General features: G+C 35.8%; 2 protein-coding genes across 2 annotated transcripts; both read right to left on the reverse strand.

The window, feature by feature from the left end:
- Positions 1-1160: 1160 nt before the first annotated feature.
- Positions 1161-3162, reverse strand: LOC133303712 (uncharacterized). Its single transcript, XM_061503669.1, has 4 exons — positions 2309-3162; positions 1776-1983; positions 1539-1668; positions 1161-1444 (listed from the first exon to the last, which is right to left on the reverse strand). Exons 1-4 carry the CDS (start codon positions 3160-3162, stop codon positions 1161-1163), a joined length of 1476 nt encoding a protein of 491 aa, XP_061359653.1.
- Positions 3163-12805: 9643 nt separating this feature from the next.
- Positions 12806-17438, reverse strand: LOC133303725 (putative E3 ubiquitin-protein ligase RF298). Its single transcript, XM_061503689.1, has 4 exons — positions 17325-17438; positions 16974-17012; positions 14284-16402; positions 12806-13465 (listed from the first exon to the last, which is right to left on the reverse strand). Exons 3-4 carry the CDS (start codon positions 16396-16398, stop codon positions 12923-12925), a joined length of 2658 nt encoding a protein of 885 aa, XP_061359673.1. The 5' UTR covers positions 16399-16402; positions 16974-17012; positions 17325-17438; the 3' UTR covers positions 12806-12922.
- Positions 17439-19600: the final 2162 nt, after the last annotated feature.

Raw genomic sequence — 19600 nt, forward strand, 5'->3', positions numbered from 1 at the left:
CACACTGTATACGTAGGTTTGCCCCTAAATGTGGAACTGGTCAAGAATATAATCAAACCATGTACTTGAGGATTGTTGATACTTTTAAAACAATAATTAAGCCAAACTTGTGTTACGTGTTCCTTTTGATTATATTAATGTTTAGAGTAATTTTGGTATCTCTTTAAAGTTGAAAGTAGAAGATTTATCTACTCATTTTATAATATAAAGAAAAATTGAACCATTATTTTCATTACCAAAAAAGGAGAGAGAAAAAAAAACACGGATGAGATATGGTATGTGTAATTTTTATACCGAAAAAGTATATATCTCTAACAGGAGTCGTACTATATGTATTACTATTAGCTCCTTCATCCTTCAAACAAAGTAAAATGATTAAAAATATTTAATTAAATAAAAAAAGGGTTTATTTTTTTCTGCAGATACTGCAGATAAGTTATATGCAGTAAGCCTAATACGACGTCGTTTTGGGACGGAAATTATGGTGTTTTTGTAATTTTAATTTATTTCAGCGTTATTATAGTCTTTATAATTATAATTTTCTAATTTTTCAATCCCAAAACGACGTTGTTTTGGAAGTAAATGCAGATAATTTATCTGCACTGCAGAAATATTTAATTAAATAAAAAATAACAAGAATAATTTTCAATTTGTTTGCCAGAAGAACATGCTATGTTGTGAAGGAATTGATTAAGCTTTTATTAAAATTGGACTTATATTTCCAAAAACACTCCTGAGAAAACAGAGTTTGCTAGAAGCTCTGTATGTACTGTGTAGTATTTGAGGGGTCAGGGGTAGGTACCGACCGGGACATGAATGCTGATTATTATTGGTTTGAATTGTAAATACCATGATATGCAGCTAGAAAGACTAAAATAAACTTAACTATTGCTTGATTTAATATTAAATTGCTTGCAATACGATGTAAGATCATGTTGTTTAAAGCATATCATATATTACATATTAATAGAAGTATAACAACCTGAACTGAATTATAAGAAGCATCCAGCAAGGTGTAAACATTTATATATGAGATTTCGAAATCTTATCTATTTGTGGCATTAGCTTCGATCAAGAGCACTATGAATTGTTAAGTTTCATTGCAGGTGTAAACATTGCTTATCAAAATATACCTTATTACTTGTATCAATCAAACTTTTTTATGTCACTAGTAGTTTGGGAGATGGGGTTGATTCCCATACACCTGTTGAAGAACAAGGCGGTGTTATTCTCACAACCTTCCGCTTTAGTTTCTTGCATTGTCTGATAACATTTTTCTGAGAAGATGTGTTTACTTTCATCACTTCAGCCTTCACTATGTGGTGATCAGAAGTGCCTTTAGAAGAAATGACTGAGTACGACCCCGGAACAAATTGGTAAGGTGAGTTTGGGGAAGCCAAAATGTAATCCACACGTGTGCCATACTTGCATGTCCCCTGCACATCTATTTAAGCACTCACATTAAACTTTGAAGTTTGTAACAATCATATGATAAGCTAAATTCAGTTAGCAAACAAGCAATTAAATAAGTAAGATACTTTGGCCTTTGGCAATGATGACAATGGGCTCACATTCTCCTGCATAATCCTTTGCATCAACATAGTCTTTTGATCTCATGAAGTTCATCACTTCGGTCATTGGCCTTGGCTTTCCAAGTTTGTCATAATACTACAAATAAAAATAAAATGAAATGAAATTCTCTTAGATGTGACATGCCCTATGTGAGTGAGTGCAAAAGAAACAGAATTTAATGTAAATATTTGTGAGAAAATTACCTTAACAATGTCTGTCCATCTCTCTGATGAGTAATCTGCTCCATATAGAGAATTGAGACCTCCTGCTAAGATGTGGGGAGGGTCATTGGAACGGATTATTGCATTTACTTGCTTCATTCTCCAATTCTCATCTAAATGGTCAAGTTGAGTAGAGTGGAAATTTATTTCTCCTGCCCATGGCACATCAATTGTGGCCTTCAAAACGTTTCTGCATCACTCAAACAAGAGTCATTGCATTTTACAGTCACCAAAAAAATAATAATAATAATAATAACTAACTACTTTCATGAAATTAAAAGGCTAAGCCTTGAAGCAGTGATAAGGTTGTTTTTTTGTGACCGGAAGGTCAATGATTCAAATCTGGGAAATGGAATCTTTGCAAAAATACAAGGGTAAAATTATATATAATCGACCCTTACTTCTATCTTTACAATTCTAGGAGTCTTGTACAACACGGTTTACACTTTACTTTCATGAAATTGAAAAAAATTCAACGAAAATATGGGAGAGAGATAAAAAAAAAAAAAAAAAACCTGAAATCATCATCATCAGCAATCTTCTGAACTTTCCACCTCTTAATTGGCCATTTGGACAAGATGGCATTTCCATATTCTGGAGCCCAACTTTCTGCAAAAACATATTTCATCCCCAAAGCACTTGCCAAATCAGAAAGAGGCTTCATGCTCTTCTCTTCCTCTGCCTTCACATCCTGCAGGGCCAGCACATCAGCATCAATCTCTCTCAGAACTTCCAAGATGCTTCTGCTGCTTGTGAATTTCTCAGTGCCCTCACAATAATTCATAATGAAAGGAAAGCATACAGGAGACCTTGCTGGGACTTGTTTTCTTCCTGAAACACTGCCAATGATTGTGTCTGATGTACCCTCTTTTCCCTCCATTGAAGCAAGCAATCTACTATTTGCCAATGAAATCTCATTATCAGGAAGATTAATAGAAACCTTCAAATTTGATCGTGGCATAATCTTAGAGTCAGAAAGATCCTGAGCTTTATTCAGAGAAGCATGCAATGGAGATTGCTTTAGTATACTCTTGGGAAAATCAACCCTTGTTGAATTCTTCTTATTAGATCCTTGTTCATGATTGGAAACAACCCACTCATCAAATTCTGAAACAGCTGGTGCTAGAGAAAACATGGCAACATTGAATGTAGCAAACCGAATAGGCCTTCCAGATTCAGACTCCACTAAGTGGCCATTTGAGTGATGATGACTTTTAGATATGCTGTTACACATTTCTGCTCTAGAGTGACCCTTACAGTTCAATTTTCTAAACCTTTTGATAACAACTTTAGACCTGGGACGCTTCCATAGTAGCCACAACATCCTTGAATAAAAGTGTCGGAGTTTTCTTCGAATTACACTCAACATCTTGAATTGATAGAGAAGCTAACTTGCTTATTAAGAAAGAAAACAAAAATTTTATGTCTCTGATTTCATGAAGAAGTTCATGCTTTTTTTCACCACCATAGTTAGTGGCACATCTTACACAAGTGAAACCAAACTAGTCAATATATGATGGAAATGGAGACAAGATTAGGTTTTAACTACTACACGGAGAGAGATCGATGGAGTCAGAAGAGTTGACAATGGTGCAATGTTGTTGAGCTTCTTTTCCGACACAAGAAAACAAACGCCAACTGCTACCAATGAGAGTAGATAACAAAAGTATAGTTTTTTTTTTATTAATAATAACGACATGATTACCAAAATTTACGTAAATTAAAACTGATTTTTAAGTAGGGTCATCAGCCAATGAAAGCAACAGTGATGCATTAAGACTTTGTTAATAGAAGTTTGTTTTGTTATGGTTCTTCCATCCCGTGATTTGCAGTCATTTCTGATTTCATAATTAGCCAATGCAGATTTACATTATTCTTTATATATGAGAGTTGAAATCTTGTTATTTACGTCCAAAATAATAGTAAAAAAATTACTCATTCCTCTTAACCTGTTCCGTGAGCTATTATTATATAAACATTAGATCCCACTTTTTTAAACAAGCTAAACTTTACATAGTCCCTTGATAAATTCATATGCAACTATCATTTGGATTTAGTTACTCTAACCCACCCAATAATAGTTAGAAAAGCAGAGATTGCTGAGTCCTTTTCACAGAACCAGAAGTCAATAATGTAGGCAGAGAAAGTAAGAGACGATAAGATATATATAAACATCACCCTAAAATTATTGTTTAGTAGTTTCAAATAGGTAAATTTTATAATACATTTTATAAAAGATATAAAAAACAAATTTTACTACCCACTAAGTTGTGATTCAATTGATAACTAAGCAAAAATATATCACTGATATGAATTTTACTTTTAATATTAATTATTTAAATTCTAATTCGAAATACATTTTAGGGGAAAAAAATTAGTATTTCAATAAAGATTAATCTCAAATCGAAAAGATGTAAATTGAATTTTTTATTTAAAAAAAAATACATATTATGTTTTAATTGATGTCTTATAATGTACTGAAATACACCACTAATTAATAACAATATTTACACATTTTTATTAGGCAAAACAAATACTCTTAGCTTTTGCCAACCTATTTTATGATAATGTCTAATATAGTGATTCAGGATCTTAATAAATATTTCTATTTTAAAAAGTGTTAACCTCATGAAATTATCTTTCTTGGGATTTGTTTAATTTGTTAAAAAACTAAGAAAAATAAAATTTTAAAAATTATACTTTGTTTAATTTTTTTAAAATTATATAAATACTGAATAAAAGGTGTTTAACGAATAATACAAAACTCTGAATATTCTATCTAGTACTAAGCCTATTAAACAACATATATCTCACAAGATTTAGTCATGTATGTTGGTATATCAAAAAACATATAGCAATCCCAAAAATTGTATTAGGACTCGATCAATTAATAGTCTTGTACTATTCAATTTATCGTGTCTGAATATTCATCAAACACATGTTAATAAATAACAAAGATATGGCCGATCACAAAAGTACTTACTTTATCATGATAGGATCTTTTGTACTTTTGATTTCGCAATATGCAATGCGGAACAGTGGCACAACTAATATTGAATTCCAACTGCATGACAAAATGAAGCCTCGTCGTACCACTCTGCTCTGAACAACATCAGAGCAAAGCAGATGACACATTGCAAATTACTAGGCCTGCCAAACACTGGTATGTGGGCTGAATCAATAGCAGGTTATTTATTGCAAATTATTAGGCCTACCAAACGCTGGTATCTGGGCAGAGTGATAATAGATTTTTTTTAACGGACCCAAATGAGCATAGCAATGATATTTGCATGTTAATTTGGCATTTTTTTTGTTTGGGGGACCACTGAACGTATAGGCCAAGAAAGGAGCTAACTGGATCATCCTTTAAAAAAAAAAATCCATATCAAGGCAGCACATAATATCAAAAGATTCAAAACATAACAGGACAAAAAAAAATCCTTCCATCATGAACGTGGTCAGGTCCAGAGTCAATTGAAGGTACATCGTTTGTGATGTCTCAAACCACAAAGAAGCCAGTCAAATTATACTAATAATGGCACATCCAGCAACCTATAGAGTAATTCATTTCTTAGGCTTTTTATAAATCAGGTGATTGTACTTCTTCCGGTCCGACCGGATAGCTCTGCCGAGTCAGCTAAAAAATTGCACACATAATCCCTTCTCAAATCACGTGGAACATGTAACTCCTCTCTACATAAGTTCTCTCGTATTTTTCATGCACACATAACCCTTTACTAGGGGCTATACAACCTCTCACCTAAATAGTTATGACATCACACTTTGTGCCTTGGGAAGTACTCTCCAACACCTACATAAAAGGATCTCAACTTTCTTACTATTCATCTTCTCTATTTGTCATTACTCCGCAGAATTCTCTCCCGATGAGCATAATTGTAGCCCCCAACACACATCCTCCCTTTGCACCCTCAGCAAGACTGAGGCTAGTATGGTGACACCTCAGGGCTTTAGTCTAGTCCATTACCACTTTTGTTTTCGTCACATCAATATACTTCACCCTTTACCTTATTTGATCCAGTTCATTACTAAACTATCAGAATGTATATCTCGCAAGCCACCCGAGTCAACAACAATATAGACTAGTATATATTCTTTTCCATTTTTTTTTAGTCGTATTCCGGATTAAAATGAAAATGAGGAAACGTGAATTAAAGAACTATTGTGTTTTTCGGTCACCATCACCTATATATCAACCCACTATCCCAAACAAATCGATTATGGATTCAAGTTTAATAACCCTGTTTTAGATAACATGTGGCAATTTGCGGATGAGTTTGAATTAGGTTTAATCTCACCATTTTATAATATTACACCAACTGAACAAAGCACTCAAATTAGTTTATATTTATTGTAGTAGGTTACGTGTAACTAATTATTAATCAAATTCAGTATTAATTGCTTCTCGATTGATTAAGCTCAATTGGTACCATATATCACACTACAAAGTCATATATAAGGGACTAAAGTAACTATTATTTAACTCTTCATTCTTTCATAATTAACAAAGATATTAAAAAGGTTGATAATAGAACCGTTGAGATGACCATTTACTGGTCCACCAGTATTGTTTATAAGGCCTGTGTTGGTCGTTCGCGTAAATTGAATAGGCGGTAAATGGGCATAGTACATAGCCATATCTTGAGTGGCATGTGAAGGTGAAGAGTACCAGTTAGGACCCCTCAAATTGAACATAAAACATGTGTCACGGTTGCGCCAAACCTCCACAACAGCGACGGATAATTTATCGCCAGGAAAACCGTACATGTGCGCCACAAACAAAGCGGGCCAAGGTGTGCCGATGTTAATTGTGCAAGCATAAAGAACGCCAATTCTCACATGCTCAACTCCATAATGGATGAGCATGTAATCTGCGCCTTTACTCACCAATGGAGTTGTTGTAATTTGGGAAATCTGTTTCACAAACAGTAACGCAAGAAACATAACAAGAAAGAATAAAGAAAGCATAAAGCGACGAGACACCAGTATTTTACAGGTTCAGAAACTCAGGGTTAGTGAGTTTCCTACGTCCTGGGGCCTAAAGAGGGTTAAACGCCCTCTGATATGCAGTTTATTCAAGATCAGAAAGAAAAACAAGAATTCACAGTATACAGAAACTAGCAAATAAGGAACTTAATTTCTCAACAAATAACAACAAGACAAACAGATCTTGAATAAACACTCAAGATCAAGAACGGTAAACAACTGATATTATATAGATGAAGAAGACTTCCCAATCTTCACAAGCTAGCATAGGAAACTCATAGTTCCTATCTCTGGACCTCCAAGCCGAACACACGAGCTTCACAGGACCACCTTGCAGATTTTCTTCTCCAGCATTTGAATACCAATCAGAAGATCTCACCGATCAAATGAACCGTCTTGTTGAGATGAACAAGATTCATCAAAGCATCATAGCCAAAATCACAGTGTTTCACTCAGTGTTTGTACAAGAACACTCAAAACCGCAAAACCCTAGCAGAGCCTATTCTCTCAGGAGATTATATCAGAATACCCAAAAATGAAGATTTCGCCAACGCACAGCACGAAGAGGAGCTCATATACCATTAAGCCATCACATCTTAAAACGCTGACGTTTTGAGGTGTGTTGCTTATTGCACAAAGACCCAACTTCAGCTGAATAGGGAAAATCACAATGGGCCTAAAGTTAACACTTGGCCCACAGACATTTAATAATCTCAACACAAAAAGAATCAGCCCACCAGAGTCACTGTAGAGTGAAGCAAGATTTTTTACACATATATTTTGTTTAGGAAATATATATATATATATATATATATATATATATATATATATATAACTATATACTACAGGAGTATTGCCACCGTTGTAGAAATAAAAGGTACGAAGAGAACCACCGCCATCTCCTCTGTTGGTTTCATCGCGAACTCCGATATCCGCTATGGTTCCTTCACTTGTAAAAGTGTGATCCCTCAGGGTCACACGTGCGTTGTCCACGCCAACGCTCACTCGAAGGGTGCAAGTTCTTGAATCAGAAATCGAGTATAAAACTGTTTGCTCCTGCCCGCTACAACTCTTTAACACATCAACTTTCAAGTTACTGGTTTTGCTGCCCATGTCTCTTTCTAAATGGCCTTGTTTTGTGGCCTTGTCATGGCTTTCTGTATTATAAACAGCTAACTAGATTCTTAGCTTAGAAGAGTAGCAACTTATTTTTTATTTTATTTTTGACAGATATGGAGCATTCTTCTCCCGATGAGATTCCATATTAGTGGGTTTCCTTTTTTTCGACATCATGATTAATATGTACGCCTTTGAAAACTATTATGCCCCATATATACCAATATATGTCGATTCCCGCATTTCCTATTTTTATATGATTGATGTTGGCAACTCTGGGATCCATTTTGCAAAATGGCAAGAAATTGACTAAATTATAGAATCATAGCAGGGTAGATAAAATGGCGTAGTGTTGATTTTTATTTGACCGCAAAATTCTCCTTAAGCTAAAAGAAAAATTCTATAGAATATCAGTCAAGCCTGCAATGTTATGGAGTTGAAAGTTGTGGAAGTAGTAGATATGAAGATGCTAAGGTGAATGTGTGGTTATACGAGGGTGGATAATATAAAAAATAAAGATATTCGACAGAAGGTAAGAATCCTAGCAGCGACTGAAAAGATGAGAGAATATAGATTGAGGTAGTTTGGGCATGTAATGAGAAGGCATCTGTGTACTCCCGTAAGAACAAAAATTTGTTACCAAAAGCTAGACACAAGGAAAGATAGAGGTAGACCGAAACTTGTTTGGAGGAAGGTAGTAAAGCAAGACTTAATGGAGTGAGATATAGATTGACAAATGATGTGCCTTAGGATGAAATGGAGAAAAACTATTAGCATGGTGGGGGGTTAGACCTGTTGTTATTCCTATATTCAAGATGGTCTTTTTTTAGTGTTTTTCCTCTTCGTTCCCCCCGCCCCATCCCCTCTTTTCTTCTTTTCCCCTTCTTCTTTTCCTTTATCTCTTTTTCCCTTCCCAATTTTTTTTACACCCCTCTTATTTTTATTTTTATTTTTATTTTTATATGTACTACTAGGGTTTGAAATGACAAACACTTTTCTCATACTATTATTATCATTTTATTTATTTTTATTTTTATTTTTATTTTTATTTCATCCTACCTTTCATTTGGATTCATCTATTACCGACTCCAATTAATTTAGAATAAAAATGTTGTTGACGAGTGCAAGTGAATTATGGGACCACAATGGCATAACTGTGTTTGGAGGAGTAGGAAACCTTCGCAGTATCTGACAAATTCCCAGTTGATAAAAGATTCTAAAGTTGTTCTTCTTTACCGAATAATTTGGAGTAGGGAAATTTCGTAAACAAATGGCTCTTTAGACTTTGGAGCACGTTATGCTATTCTTGACTATAGTATTTCCAATTTATTAATTGTAATTTATTCTCAGATCTTTATATAATTTTTGACTGCAATCATAAAAAAAACAAAAAAAAAAACAAATATTCCCTTGACGAGATGCTTTGATCCTTAATTTTTTGGCAGCATATAGATGAAATGACTTTACTATTTTCCAATTAAGTAATTATTAAAGAAATTTAAATCAAGAGTGAGTGACTCTATCAATTTTTTATTCCCTTCTGGAAGCACAAACATCGGTTCTTAATACACAACTCTAACATTATAATAGTTTCTAAATATACACCATTTGAAGTTTTGTAATCTGGCTGTTTTGGATATTTGTCCTTGTGCTCTTTGAATAAATTCCCACTCCCTATTCCTTGAATAAATAGACTTAATCTTTTGCAAAAGAAACCTGCCGAAGAATAAAAAAATGAAGGGTAATGCTAGGAAGAGCTCGAGCTCCTTAGATTCTCGAGTGTCTGCTGCCTATGTGTCCAAAGATGAATGTTTTGTAAATCAATTAAATGGGTTTTATTCTCTCTGAGACAATTGATTTGTTAAGAGAAGGTGAGTCCAACTGAAAATAGTAGGTTAAGTGTAACTCAATAGTAAGGTCTTAATTATGAATCAAATTCAGTATGAAATACTTCTCATTTGATTAAGCTCAAATGGTACCATTAGACTACAATACATAGTTATTAGCAATTAGGAAATAACTATAAGACCTCCATGCAAATCTCCACCTAGCTATGATTTGGTCCATCTGCACTAAGGGCCTAAAGTAACTACTGATGAGTAATTAGCTCTACTTAACTCACCCGCTATAGTTCAAATAAACTTCAAAAAAGTTGATGATAGAACCATTGAGATGACCGTTAACTGATCCAGTATTGTTTATAAGGCCTGTATTGGTCGTTTGCTGGCCGTTAGAAAAATGAACATCTGCAACGTTGGAAGAATAGACCTTCCCCATAGCTTGTGTTGTCTCTAAAAGTGAATAGTGCCGGGAAGGACCCGTTAAGTTGCACATAAAACCTTTGCCATGATTGCACCAAACCTCCATAACAACGAGAGAAAATCTCTGTTGTGCAGAACCGTACACATGTGTCACAAACAAAGCGCTTCCATGTGTCTCGGTGTAATGTTTGGTAACAACCAGAAAACCAATTCTCACATGTGGAACTCCATAGCCAATGCTGAACTGGCCTGCATCTTTACGCACCTCTAAAGCATTTCCCCCGTATTTGACATCAATGGTACCAACATCAACACCACCTCTTTTGTTGGTTTCATGATCACGAACACTGATATCCACTCTGGTTCCTTCACTGTCAAAAGTGTAGTCCCTGAGGGAGACACTTGCGTTGTCCCTTCCCACACTCACTCGAAGTGTGCATGTTCTTGAATCAGAAGTTGAGTATACAACTGATTGCTCTTGGCCGTTAGCACTCTTGGACACATCAGCTCTCGATATGTTACTGATTGTGCTCCCTGAGCTCCCCATATCTCTTTCTAAATGGGCTTTGTTTTGTTGCCTTGACATGCCTTTGTGTATTATAAGTAGCTAACTAGATTCTTAATTAGCTTAGAAGGCAAGCAAACTCATCTTCTTTTGACAGATATAGAACATTCTTCTCCAAGATTAGATTCGACATTAGTGGGTTTCCCGGCCCCTTCTTCCTTTTCATATGATTCTACTTCCATATCAGGATTCATATAGTATAGCAATAAATATTGGAAATGCTAGATAGACAGGAATTTGAATATAATGACTTGGTAGGTTTCTTGATTCGCGAATGGATAAATGGTATGTCATTTATCAAATATATATTTGCATTTAAATCTTCCAACAAAATGCTTGTATAAAGTTAGAGCTCCTCAAGTAAATATTTTCACATAATAACATAAGTCCATAAATAGGCAGAAAAGATGAGAAAGAGCTAGATAATATATAAAGGGACAGAGGACAATTAAACTTACCATTTCAGCTGCTTCAATGATTGGGAGTGTCAACAAAATACCACCAAGTATCTGGATCAATTGATGGGGTTATTCAAATTTAACTAGTGGTCTTGAGTGTGAGTCTTAGCTAGTATGTAATTGTGCATGTGTTCCCAAGCATGGGGTATATATAGCATGAGGAAAGATTTCCTAACGTAGGAAGTGTGATGTCATAATTGTTTTCAATTCCATGGCTCCACTAACATGTGAGGCTGCATGACCTCTCACATCCAGGGTTATGCGTGCATGGGGAAAATTAAGTGTAAGGACCATTTGTTTTCTGATGAGTTAATGGTTTGTTAGGAGAGTGCAAAATAGCATTCCTCGGTTGGGGGGGAAAATTTAATATGCTCCAGGCCCTCCACTTATTCAGTGGTTCATTTGCCGTAAATGGAAAATTTTCTTCCATTTCTATCCCTATCTTTTTGATCTTTTCCTCTTCAATCTTTTCTTTTTTTTTATTTTGGAGAGAGACTACCATGATCCAGACCCATAAAGAACCTTCTCCGGTTCGGAGAAGGAAAGCCGTGCATTTCTTGAAAGGATGCTAATTCAGGGGTACAGCATCATCTGTGATCTCCATCTCGCAAATATCAGTCTTTCTCCTACAAAGCAATCATCGACCCAAGTTCATTCTTTTATGTACGTACTCAAATGCAACACTATTAGTCTCAGAAGGGACCTAGACCTAGGAAGTGACGAGCGTGAGGGAGAATTAAGGCCTCCAAGAAGCAACCAACTTTAGTGGAATAAATACCTCGTATGGTATTGTTTGAGAATTGGCGTGTTATGTAAACCTCGTAGCCCGTACATTCTAACGCAATTTCACTACTTGGAAATACAATTCTAACAATAGTAATACCTTTTCATCTAACAAGAGTCAGCATACATTAAGACAGTGTTGTGCTATTTTTCACATCAATTTTTACGGCATACGTTTTTTGGTATTTAAATTGGTTGTTAAAAGAGTGAATCTCTCACTTGTAATGTACAAAATCATAATAAGAGATATTGTATTTTAAGAATATTTGTTGGTATGAATGTATGATGCTTTTTCTTTTATTTTTCTTCATTTTTTAATGTCTCCCAATCAGTTTTCTTTTGCTTTTATTTCTACTTCTAATCGAGTATGTGAGTGGCCTTTCTTTGTGACCAAACCTACATTTCTGATGCACACGTGCTCACACACTGCAATTTTTTTTTTTTTGAAAATATTTCAATCGATTCATTGCTTCGCAATTAATCCGATTCGAGGCGGATCCAGGATTAAGGCTTTAAACCCCTCCCAAAAGTGGTACTGAGAAGATTCGAACACATGCTCTCACCTCCACCCTGCTTAGCTCCCATGCACCAACTGAGCTACCACCATTTAGTACTGATTGCATTTTTTAAGCATGTGTTTAGAGATTTTCAGATTTTCTTCTGGCCCAAAAAGTTACATATTATTATGGAGGAGGAGGAGGGTTTGATGAGGAGCGGAACGAGCATTATATTTTTCACCAAGCAAACAAAGACAAGTGCAACCTCACGAGAGAAAAGAACTTCAAATAAAACCAAAACAGCAGAAGAAAAAGAAAGCAGTAGCGGAAGAATCAACCTTGGCATTGAAAGCAACTTAATGTGTCTGAACTCATGCATGATTTGAATGCATTATTCAATTCAAGTGACATTATTCAAAATGCTCAAAACACTCAGGTAGATGAACTATGAACGGGCATAACGTACGGTAATACGCCTCTGGATGGGGCTCCTACAAGAAGGACAGTCTTGCATACCCTGTTTCTCATGGAGCTCATTGCATGTAGAGCAAACAACCTGATGAGCACATGGGAGGAATACAACAGACATCTCCTCGGAAAGACACATTACACATTCCCTTTCCCGTTTCACACCCCCTGTCAAAGAGTAGTCACTTAAATTTGTAACTAGTTCTGAAATAAAAGTGGTCCGGGATTCTTCTAGAGCAGAGCCAGTTTTCATGTCCATACAGCTGCTGGCATTGCTTCCATCAATTCCCCTTCTCAGAGCAGCAATTTTCGAAGAGTCGGTCTTCTGTCTCAGTTGTGCCACTTCTTTTTCAAGTTTCTGGATGTCATCTCTGAACCTCTGCAGATTCTCTTCTGCTTTTAATTTGATCATTTCCTCCTTCGATTTTGCTGACTCCTCAATTTGTTCTCTTTCTTTTCTTATAGTACTGGCCTGTATGAGAAGTTCTTCTTTTGCCTTTGCTGCCTGCTGCCATCTAGCCTGTGAAATTTTTCCTTTACAATGAGAACAGTCCCAGTAACAAAACTCATTTAGCACTTACAGATTGAATACGGTTGCATCTGTGGAATCTAACAAGTGATGCATGTGTACCAAACTTTACTCTCATGTGTCACTTCAGTAAAACAATATTCACATTTTTGTGATTCTGATATCAGTATTTTTTTACTAAAGGACAAGTCTTGCAGCCACAAGAGAGATAGAACCTTTAACGTCAAATGAGACAAAAAAGGTGTACGAGGACAGAAAAAAGATGATAGATCATCATATTGATTAATAGCTTGGAGAAGGGGAGGCTGTTCTTGACTTTTTAGAAGGTAAAAAGATGATGTTGAGTTTGAGCCCAGGGAATGGAAAAAGGGGTCTTGGGAGAGCTACCCCTTATAATGAGTCTGACAGTACTCGAACCTGACAAGTCGAGTAATCGATGAACCGGTGGATATATCCAAAAAAAAAGATGATGTTACCTTGTTAGCTAATACTGTGGGAAGGGGAAACCTGTTCTACATGAAAACAATGTTAATGATTAAAACATGCATAGAAATGAATAACAAATACATGTCAATGCGAGTTCATCGAAATTTATTTCATTTAATTCTGAGCAAAAAATGAGAGTGGGGGAGTTTTGAAATTTCAGATAAAATAATCTCTTACTTCGTACGAAATGAGGCTTGTATATTGAAGACACCATGAGACTAAACTATAGCCTAAGCCATATATGTTAGTATCGATATCAGGTGAACATTTACAAGATAGAAAGCACATGGAAAAACAGTAGTAATGAGCTTGAAATAGCATACCTCAACTTGCTCCTGTTGCAATTTAGCTTGCTCCAATTCCTGCCGCAGCTGTGCCAATTTGTGTTTTTCAGCCATTAGTTCTTCCTGAAACAAGGATTTCTGCTTTCCCCATGATTGAAACTTCATTTGGGTCTTCTTTTCCCTCTGTGACACCTCTTGACAGCTTGTGGCTGATTCTGCCGCACGTAACTTAGCAGCCTCCATCTCTCTCCTCAGCACAGCATTCTCCACTTCAAGCTTCCGGACAGCAGTGTTAGCTCGTTCCACCTGTCCACTTGCTTTACACAAGGCATTTTCCATCTCAGAAAGCTTCTTCATGGTATTTTCCTCTAGAGATTGCTTCTCTTTTTTAAGACGATCAACTTCATCTTTCTCTTGCCTTAGTGTCTTAAGCTCAGCCTTGTCCTTACTCAGCCGACGGGCAGCCTGCATAATCTTCTGATTTGCCCACTCTGTCCATTCTTGAAGCTGATTTTGCAGCTCCCGAACCCTTGGAACCAGCTTCAAAATCATCTCATCTTTTTTGTCCTGGGGTATCCATTGCCCCAAGGACTTGTCAAACGGTATCCCCAAACAACTACTATTAGGTGCCTCATTATTGAGGCAGATAGACGACTTGCTTTTTGAAGATAATGAAAGAGAAAGGTCAGTAACTGTAGCTGATAATGCATTTGGGCTACTGACCGCTGGGATAGCTTTGGCTTCATGTACCGAACATGAAGTATCAGTTGAGTGAGAAACAGTATCAGTAGAATCCAGGCTAAATGCAATTGGGGTAGGTGGTCCATCATTAGATGAGAAATCAGCGTCATGATTGTCTTTAGTCACATCAACTCCCATCGCCTTACTTATGTTTAAGGATGCACTCTTTAAGTTTACGGCAGTAGATTCTGATACAGATTTAAGTTTTTTATCCAAGAGTAAACCACTCAAGCCACTCAGCTTTCCTCCTCTTGAAGACCCTTTAGACCCATATGTCCGGTAACTTTTTTCCACATGGAATGGCTTCTGTCGTAGAATGTAGTCCCTCTTGGTGCTACTGGAATGAACCTTTCTAGCACTCCCACTCTTTTCTTCCACCAGGGGAGATTGAGATGCTAAGGCAGTACTAGATGATTTATCAACAAAATCAAATCCAGAATTAACACCCTCTTTCTCTGAGAGTCCACCAAGAATTTGAGAATTCTTGAAGTTGTTCATGCCAGAATTTCCTGCTACACAGGATTTCTCACATTGAGAACCTGAGGGAATTGATTTACAAGGACTTGGAAGACTCAATTTACGAGCTTTTATTTCTATTTTTGATTGTGATTCAGTCTGGACAGAAGAAGAACAGCCATCAGCAATGCCATCACTGCCTAAACTACTTAAAGGGTCACTGTCCATTGCACAAGCATGTGAAACGTTCATGTCACAAATTAACAAACACCACATTGCATCCCCAGTACTGAAGAATGGCCTAACCTCTCGAAGAACACAAACCAATTCAGCCAAGATGTACTTCTCAAGCTGCACTAAATCTTCAAAAGAGTGTTCCAGTGAAAGGTCAATCTCTTGGCCATTCCTAAGAAATGCTAATGTATTGTCAACTACATTAGACACAGTATCTTTGCATCCATAACAGATGCCAGACCTTAAGATGGCCTTTGTAGCAACTTCTTCAGTGTAGCCACATGCAACAATTTTTTTTATTGCACTCCTGAAAATGGTGTCCAAATTGCTCAGGACAAGTTCTTCCAACTGGGATTCTGTGAGATCGTTCCAATCAGCATCATGAAATTCATCCACCTCGAGTTCCTCCTTAGTCGGGCTAAGCCTGACCTCAGATGAAACTAGAGGACTAGACAATCCAAGGTCAAGCTTCAATCCATTGGAATGATCTTGGCTAATACTACACAGGTTAGAAACAGCGGCTTGCCCATGACTTTGGGTTATTTCGAATTTCTCAGCAGAAAATTCATAACTGAGGCTTTCATGTTGAGGTGAAGGAACAATCTTATTTGGCTCCCCAAAAGGTGGATCAGCCCTGAATTTTCTCTTATTCCTACTTCCTTTTTCTTGGACAGAAACTGAAGGAGGCATTTGACTGCTACCGCTGGCAACCAATGATGCCATTTAGCTGCAAACCAGAAGTAATAAAAAGAAAAAAGATCAAACCAATGAATACACTCATCATCAAGTATTATGACTTTATCTAGCAACAATTCACAAAGCATCCAAAATTTACTTATTCCAAAAACAAGTTATGTCTATAAAGATAATGGGAAAATTGTTGAGATATATAAAATCATTAATGTAGCCTCACCCAATAGCTTAAGCTTTTGGGTTGAATTGGTTCTTTACATGGTATCAGAGTCTCGGTGTCACTGCCCCCCCCCCCCCCACCCACTTTATTTCTAGTGGAATTTCTTTCTTCGCACGTGTAGGTGGGCATGTGCATTGTCCACCCTTCAAGCCCAGTGGACTCTCGTGTGAGGGGGCGTGTTGAGATATATAAAATTATTAATGTAGCCTCAATCAATAACTTAAGCTTTTGAGTTGAATTGGTTCTTTACAAAAATTAAAATTGATGAGATAAATTCAGAACAAATTCTGTAACATTATCCACCAAGAAGAAAAAAAAGAAAATAAGTAGTAGTAACACTGGATTATAATGCATTGCATGTATTTAACAACTGAAGATTCATTACCTCTAAACCTCAGTATTGCGACCTACAGTATATAACTCCCTGAAGCGTTCAGACAGAGAAAAACTAATCAATGAATAATAATAATAATCAAAATACTAAAAACACTACCCAGAAATATATAACCAGTAATTGAAAAAGAGCATACCCAATTGAAAAAGATAGAAAATTGAAAACACCCAAATGAATTCAAAGACATATCAATACTCCAGAGTCAGCCACAAATCAGAAAAGTTATCAAAGAAAATTAAGTTTTTAATATTATAGCATAGGCAGCCACCGATACGCAGAAGATCCCAAATAAAAGTGGAAGAAAACCAGAGTTAGAATCAGTATTAGACGATCGAGACGTACCCGATTGAAGCAAATTTATGAACAATCGAAAGTAAGATCGATCTTAGAACATCGGAGAATCAAAAAGAAAATTCCACAATTTTCTTTTTTCTATTTTTTTTTTCTGGTTATTTTATTAGCGCTGAGGCCGTAAGAGCTTGGAGAGTCTTTAAAAGCCTTCTAAGCATTGAACGTCGCCGTCCCTCTATAGTAACTAGGTTTGCATCATCATGGGGTTATAAAAGTGAAAATAAGTCTTTTAAAATAATAATAATAATAATAATAATTTTATGATATAATTTTGGATTTTGTTAATCTCATATTAAAAGAGATAAGTTATCTCATGTCATATAAATAAATGTGTGAGCTCCAACACTTGAAAAAAAAGAAAAAAAAAATGACACTGTTATCGAAAGGTGTGTAAAAAAAAAAATTATCTCATGTAGCATAAGAATAATTTTTTTCTATAATTTTATATCATTTTAGATAAAATGACGTCATTTTGCTATATAATTGATAGTTTTTTTGTCTCCTCTTGTCTTTACTTTCACTCTCTTCTTAATTTTATGGAGTAAAAAAAATATAAAACATTTTCAAATATACATCATTTAAAATAATAAATACTTTTGCAATAATAATAATAATAATTTTGTATAAAATAATATTGTAAGAAGAAGAGTTAATAGCAGCTTCTTTGGAATATTATTTGTATGGGATTTGGACATTTTTATCGTACTATTGGGCACGTACGATAGTAACATCAAAAAATATATTAACCAAGGTTTTATAGATTTTTCCTACGCTGCCGTTATAGTAGTATTAGGTGTGTATGATAGTAACATCAAAAAATATATTAACAAATCAAATCGCAACTGAGCTTCTAAATATTTGTTTGAGTCAGGAGTTTAAACGTTATCTCAAGCAAATTTTTGGAAAAATTTGGAGAGTTAGAGGATGTGTCTCTCTCCTCGAATGGGGGAATTAGTCTCATCCCGTATCCTGAGGACAAAGTAACCGGAAGAAGTTGAATGGAGATACCTTCAGGTTATATCAAAAAATATATATATATTAAGGAAGCAGATTATTCCTACGTTGCCTTTATTTATTTATTTTTCCTCTTTATTTTATTTTGTTTTCTCTTATTTTATTCATTTTTATTCTTTATTTTTTATGGTTTTTATTCAATTAATTTGGAATATAAGTGATATTAATGTTAAAAATGTTGATGTGATACCCTTATAGTAAAAGATGTGATTAGACCAAATACAATATGGGTTAGCCAATGTGTATTGGGCCGAATCACACACAGTTGAGACGGGATGGTGTTCTTTGCCTTTGGGCTTAGAGTTGTTGTTGAGGATCAGTATAGCCTTTGTCCTTTGCTAGCGCGGTGAATCCGAATGGGGTACCTGCGAAGACACTCTGATGTTTAAGTTAGTATCAGAGACAGGTGTATGTATGTGATAATAAAAATAGATAGATGTACCTGGATGTGTACCCTCTGCTTAAATAGTAGTTATGATGCCGCCTTCATAAGGCGGTATGGCTTCTGATTGGCCCTGTTTGGGCTGCAGGTCAGACTAGGACCTAAGTAGCCTTATCTCCTTAGTATCAGGTTATCTGTGTAGAGTCGCGACGAGCTGGAGCTGTCCTTTGTTTATTAGTTCAAAGGCGCGGTGAGCTTGCCTTAGTTCTTAAGTTAGCTTCCTTGTTTTCGGAGCTTATATCAAAGGGCGGTTTCATGCGTGATAGGAGCATCGCGTCTTACCTTGCGTGATGGGGACATCGCGTCTGGCCTGGTGCGCGATGCTCACCATCGCGCTTTGCTCTGGACCCTTCATAAGATTGGGTTTCCTTGTATGTTATTGGACCTTTAATGAGCCTACTATATTTTATGCAGATCAAGATGTTTATTTCATTCTTTGTGTTCTTTCTGGATATTTAAATTGGATATAATTTTATTTGATGTATTTGTAATTTGATAGTGTATTTGTAACGACATGATTAAAGAATTTTCCAAAGTTTATTCTGTCTCTCTTTTTTGCCGAAATTTAATAAAATTCACCTTACTATAAAAAAAATTGCAAGAATATATCTTTGAAGAAAGAATATGTTTAATGAAAAGTTGAAAGACACAAGCAACGACTTTGTAACACAATTGGGATTAATTGGGACCATTCTAAATCTTTAACTTCAAGCGTGATATTAACATTGATGGTCCAATCTTTTATGATGTCATCTTTTTGTCATCCTTTCCGATATATGCTTTCATCTTTTATTTCCATAATAAAAAATAA

The sequence above is a fragment of the Gastrolobium bilobum genome, unplaced genomic scaffold, assembly GCF_033153095.1.
Source record: "Gastrolobium bilobum isolate Gb01-03AN ecotype WA unplaced genomic scaffold, APGP_CSIRO_Gbil_v1 utg54127, whole genome shotgun sequence".
Classification (NCBI taxonomy): domain Eukaryota; kingdom Viridiplantae; phylum Streptophyta; class Magnoliopsida; order Fabales; family Fabaceae; genus Gastrolobium; species Gastrolobium bilobum.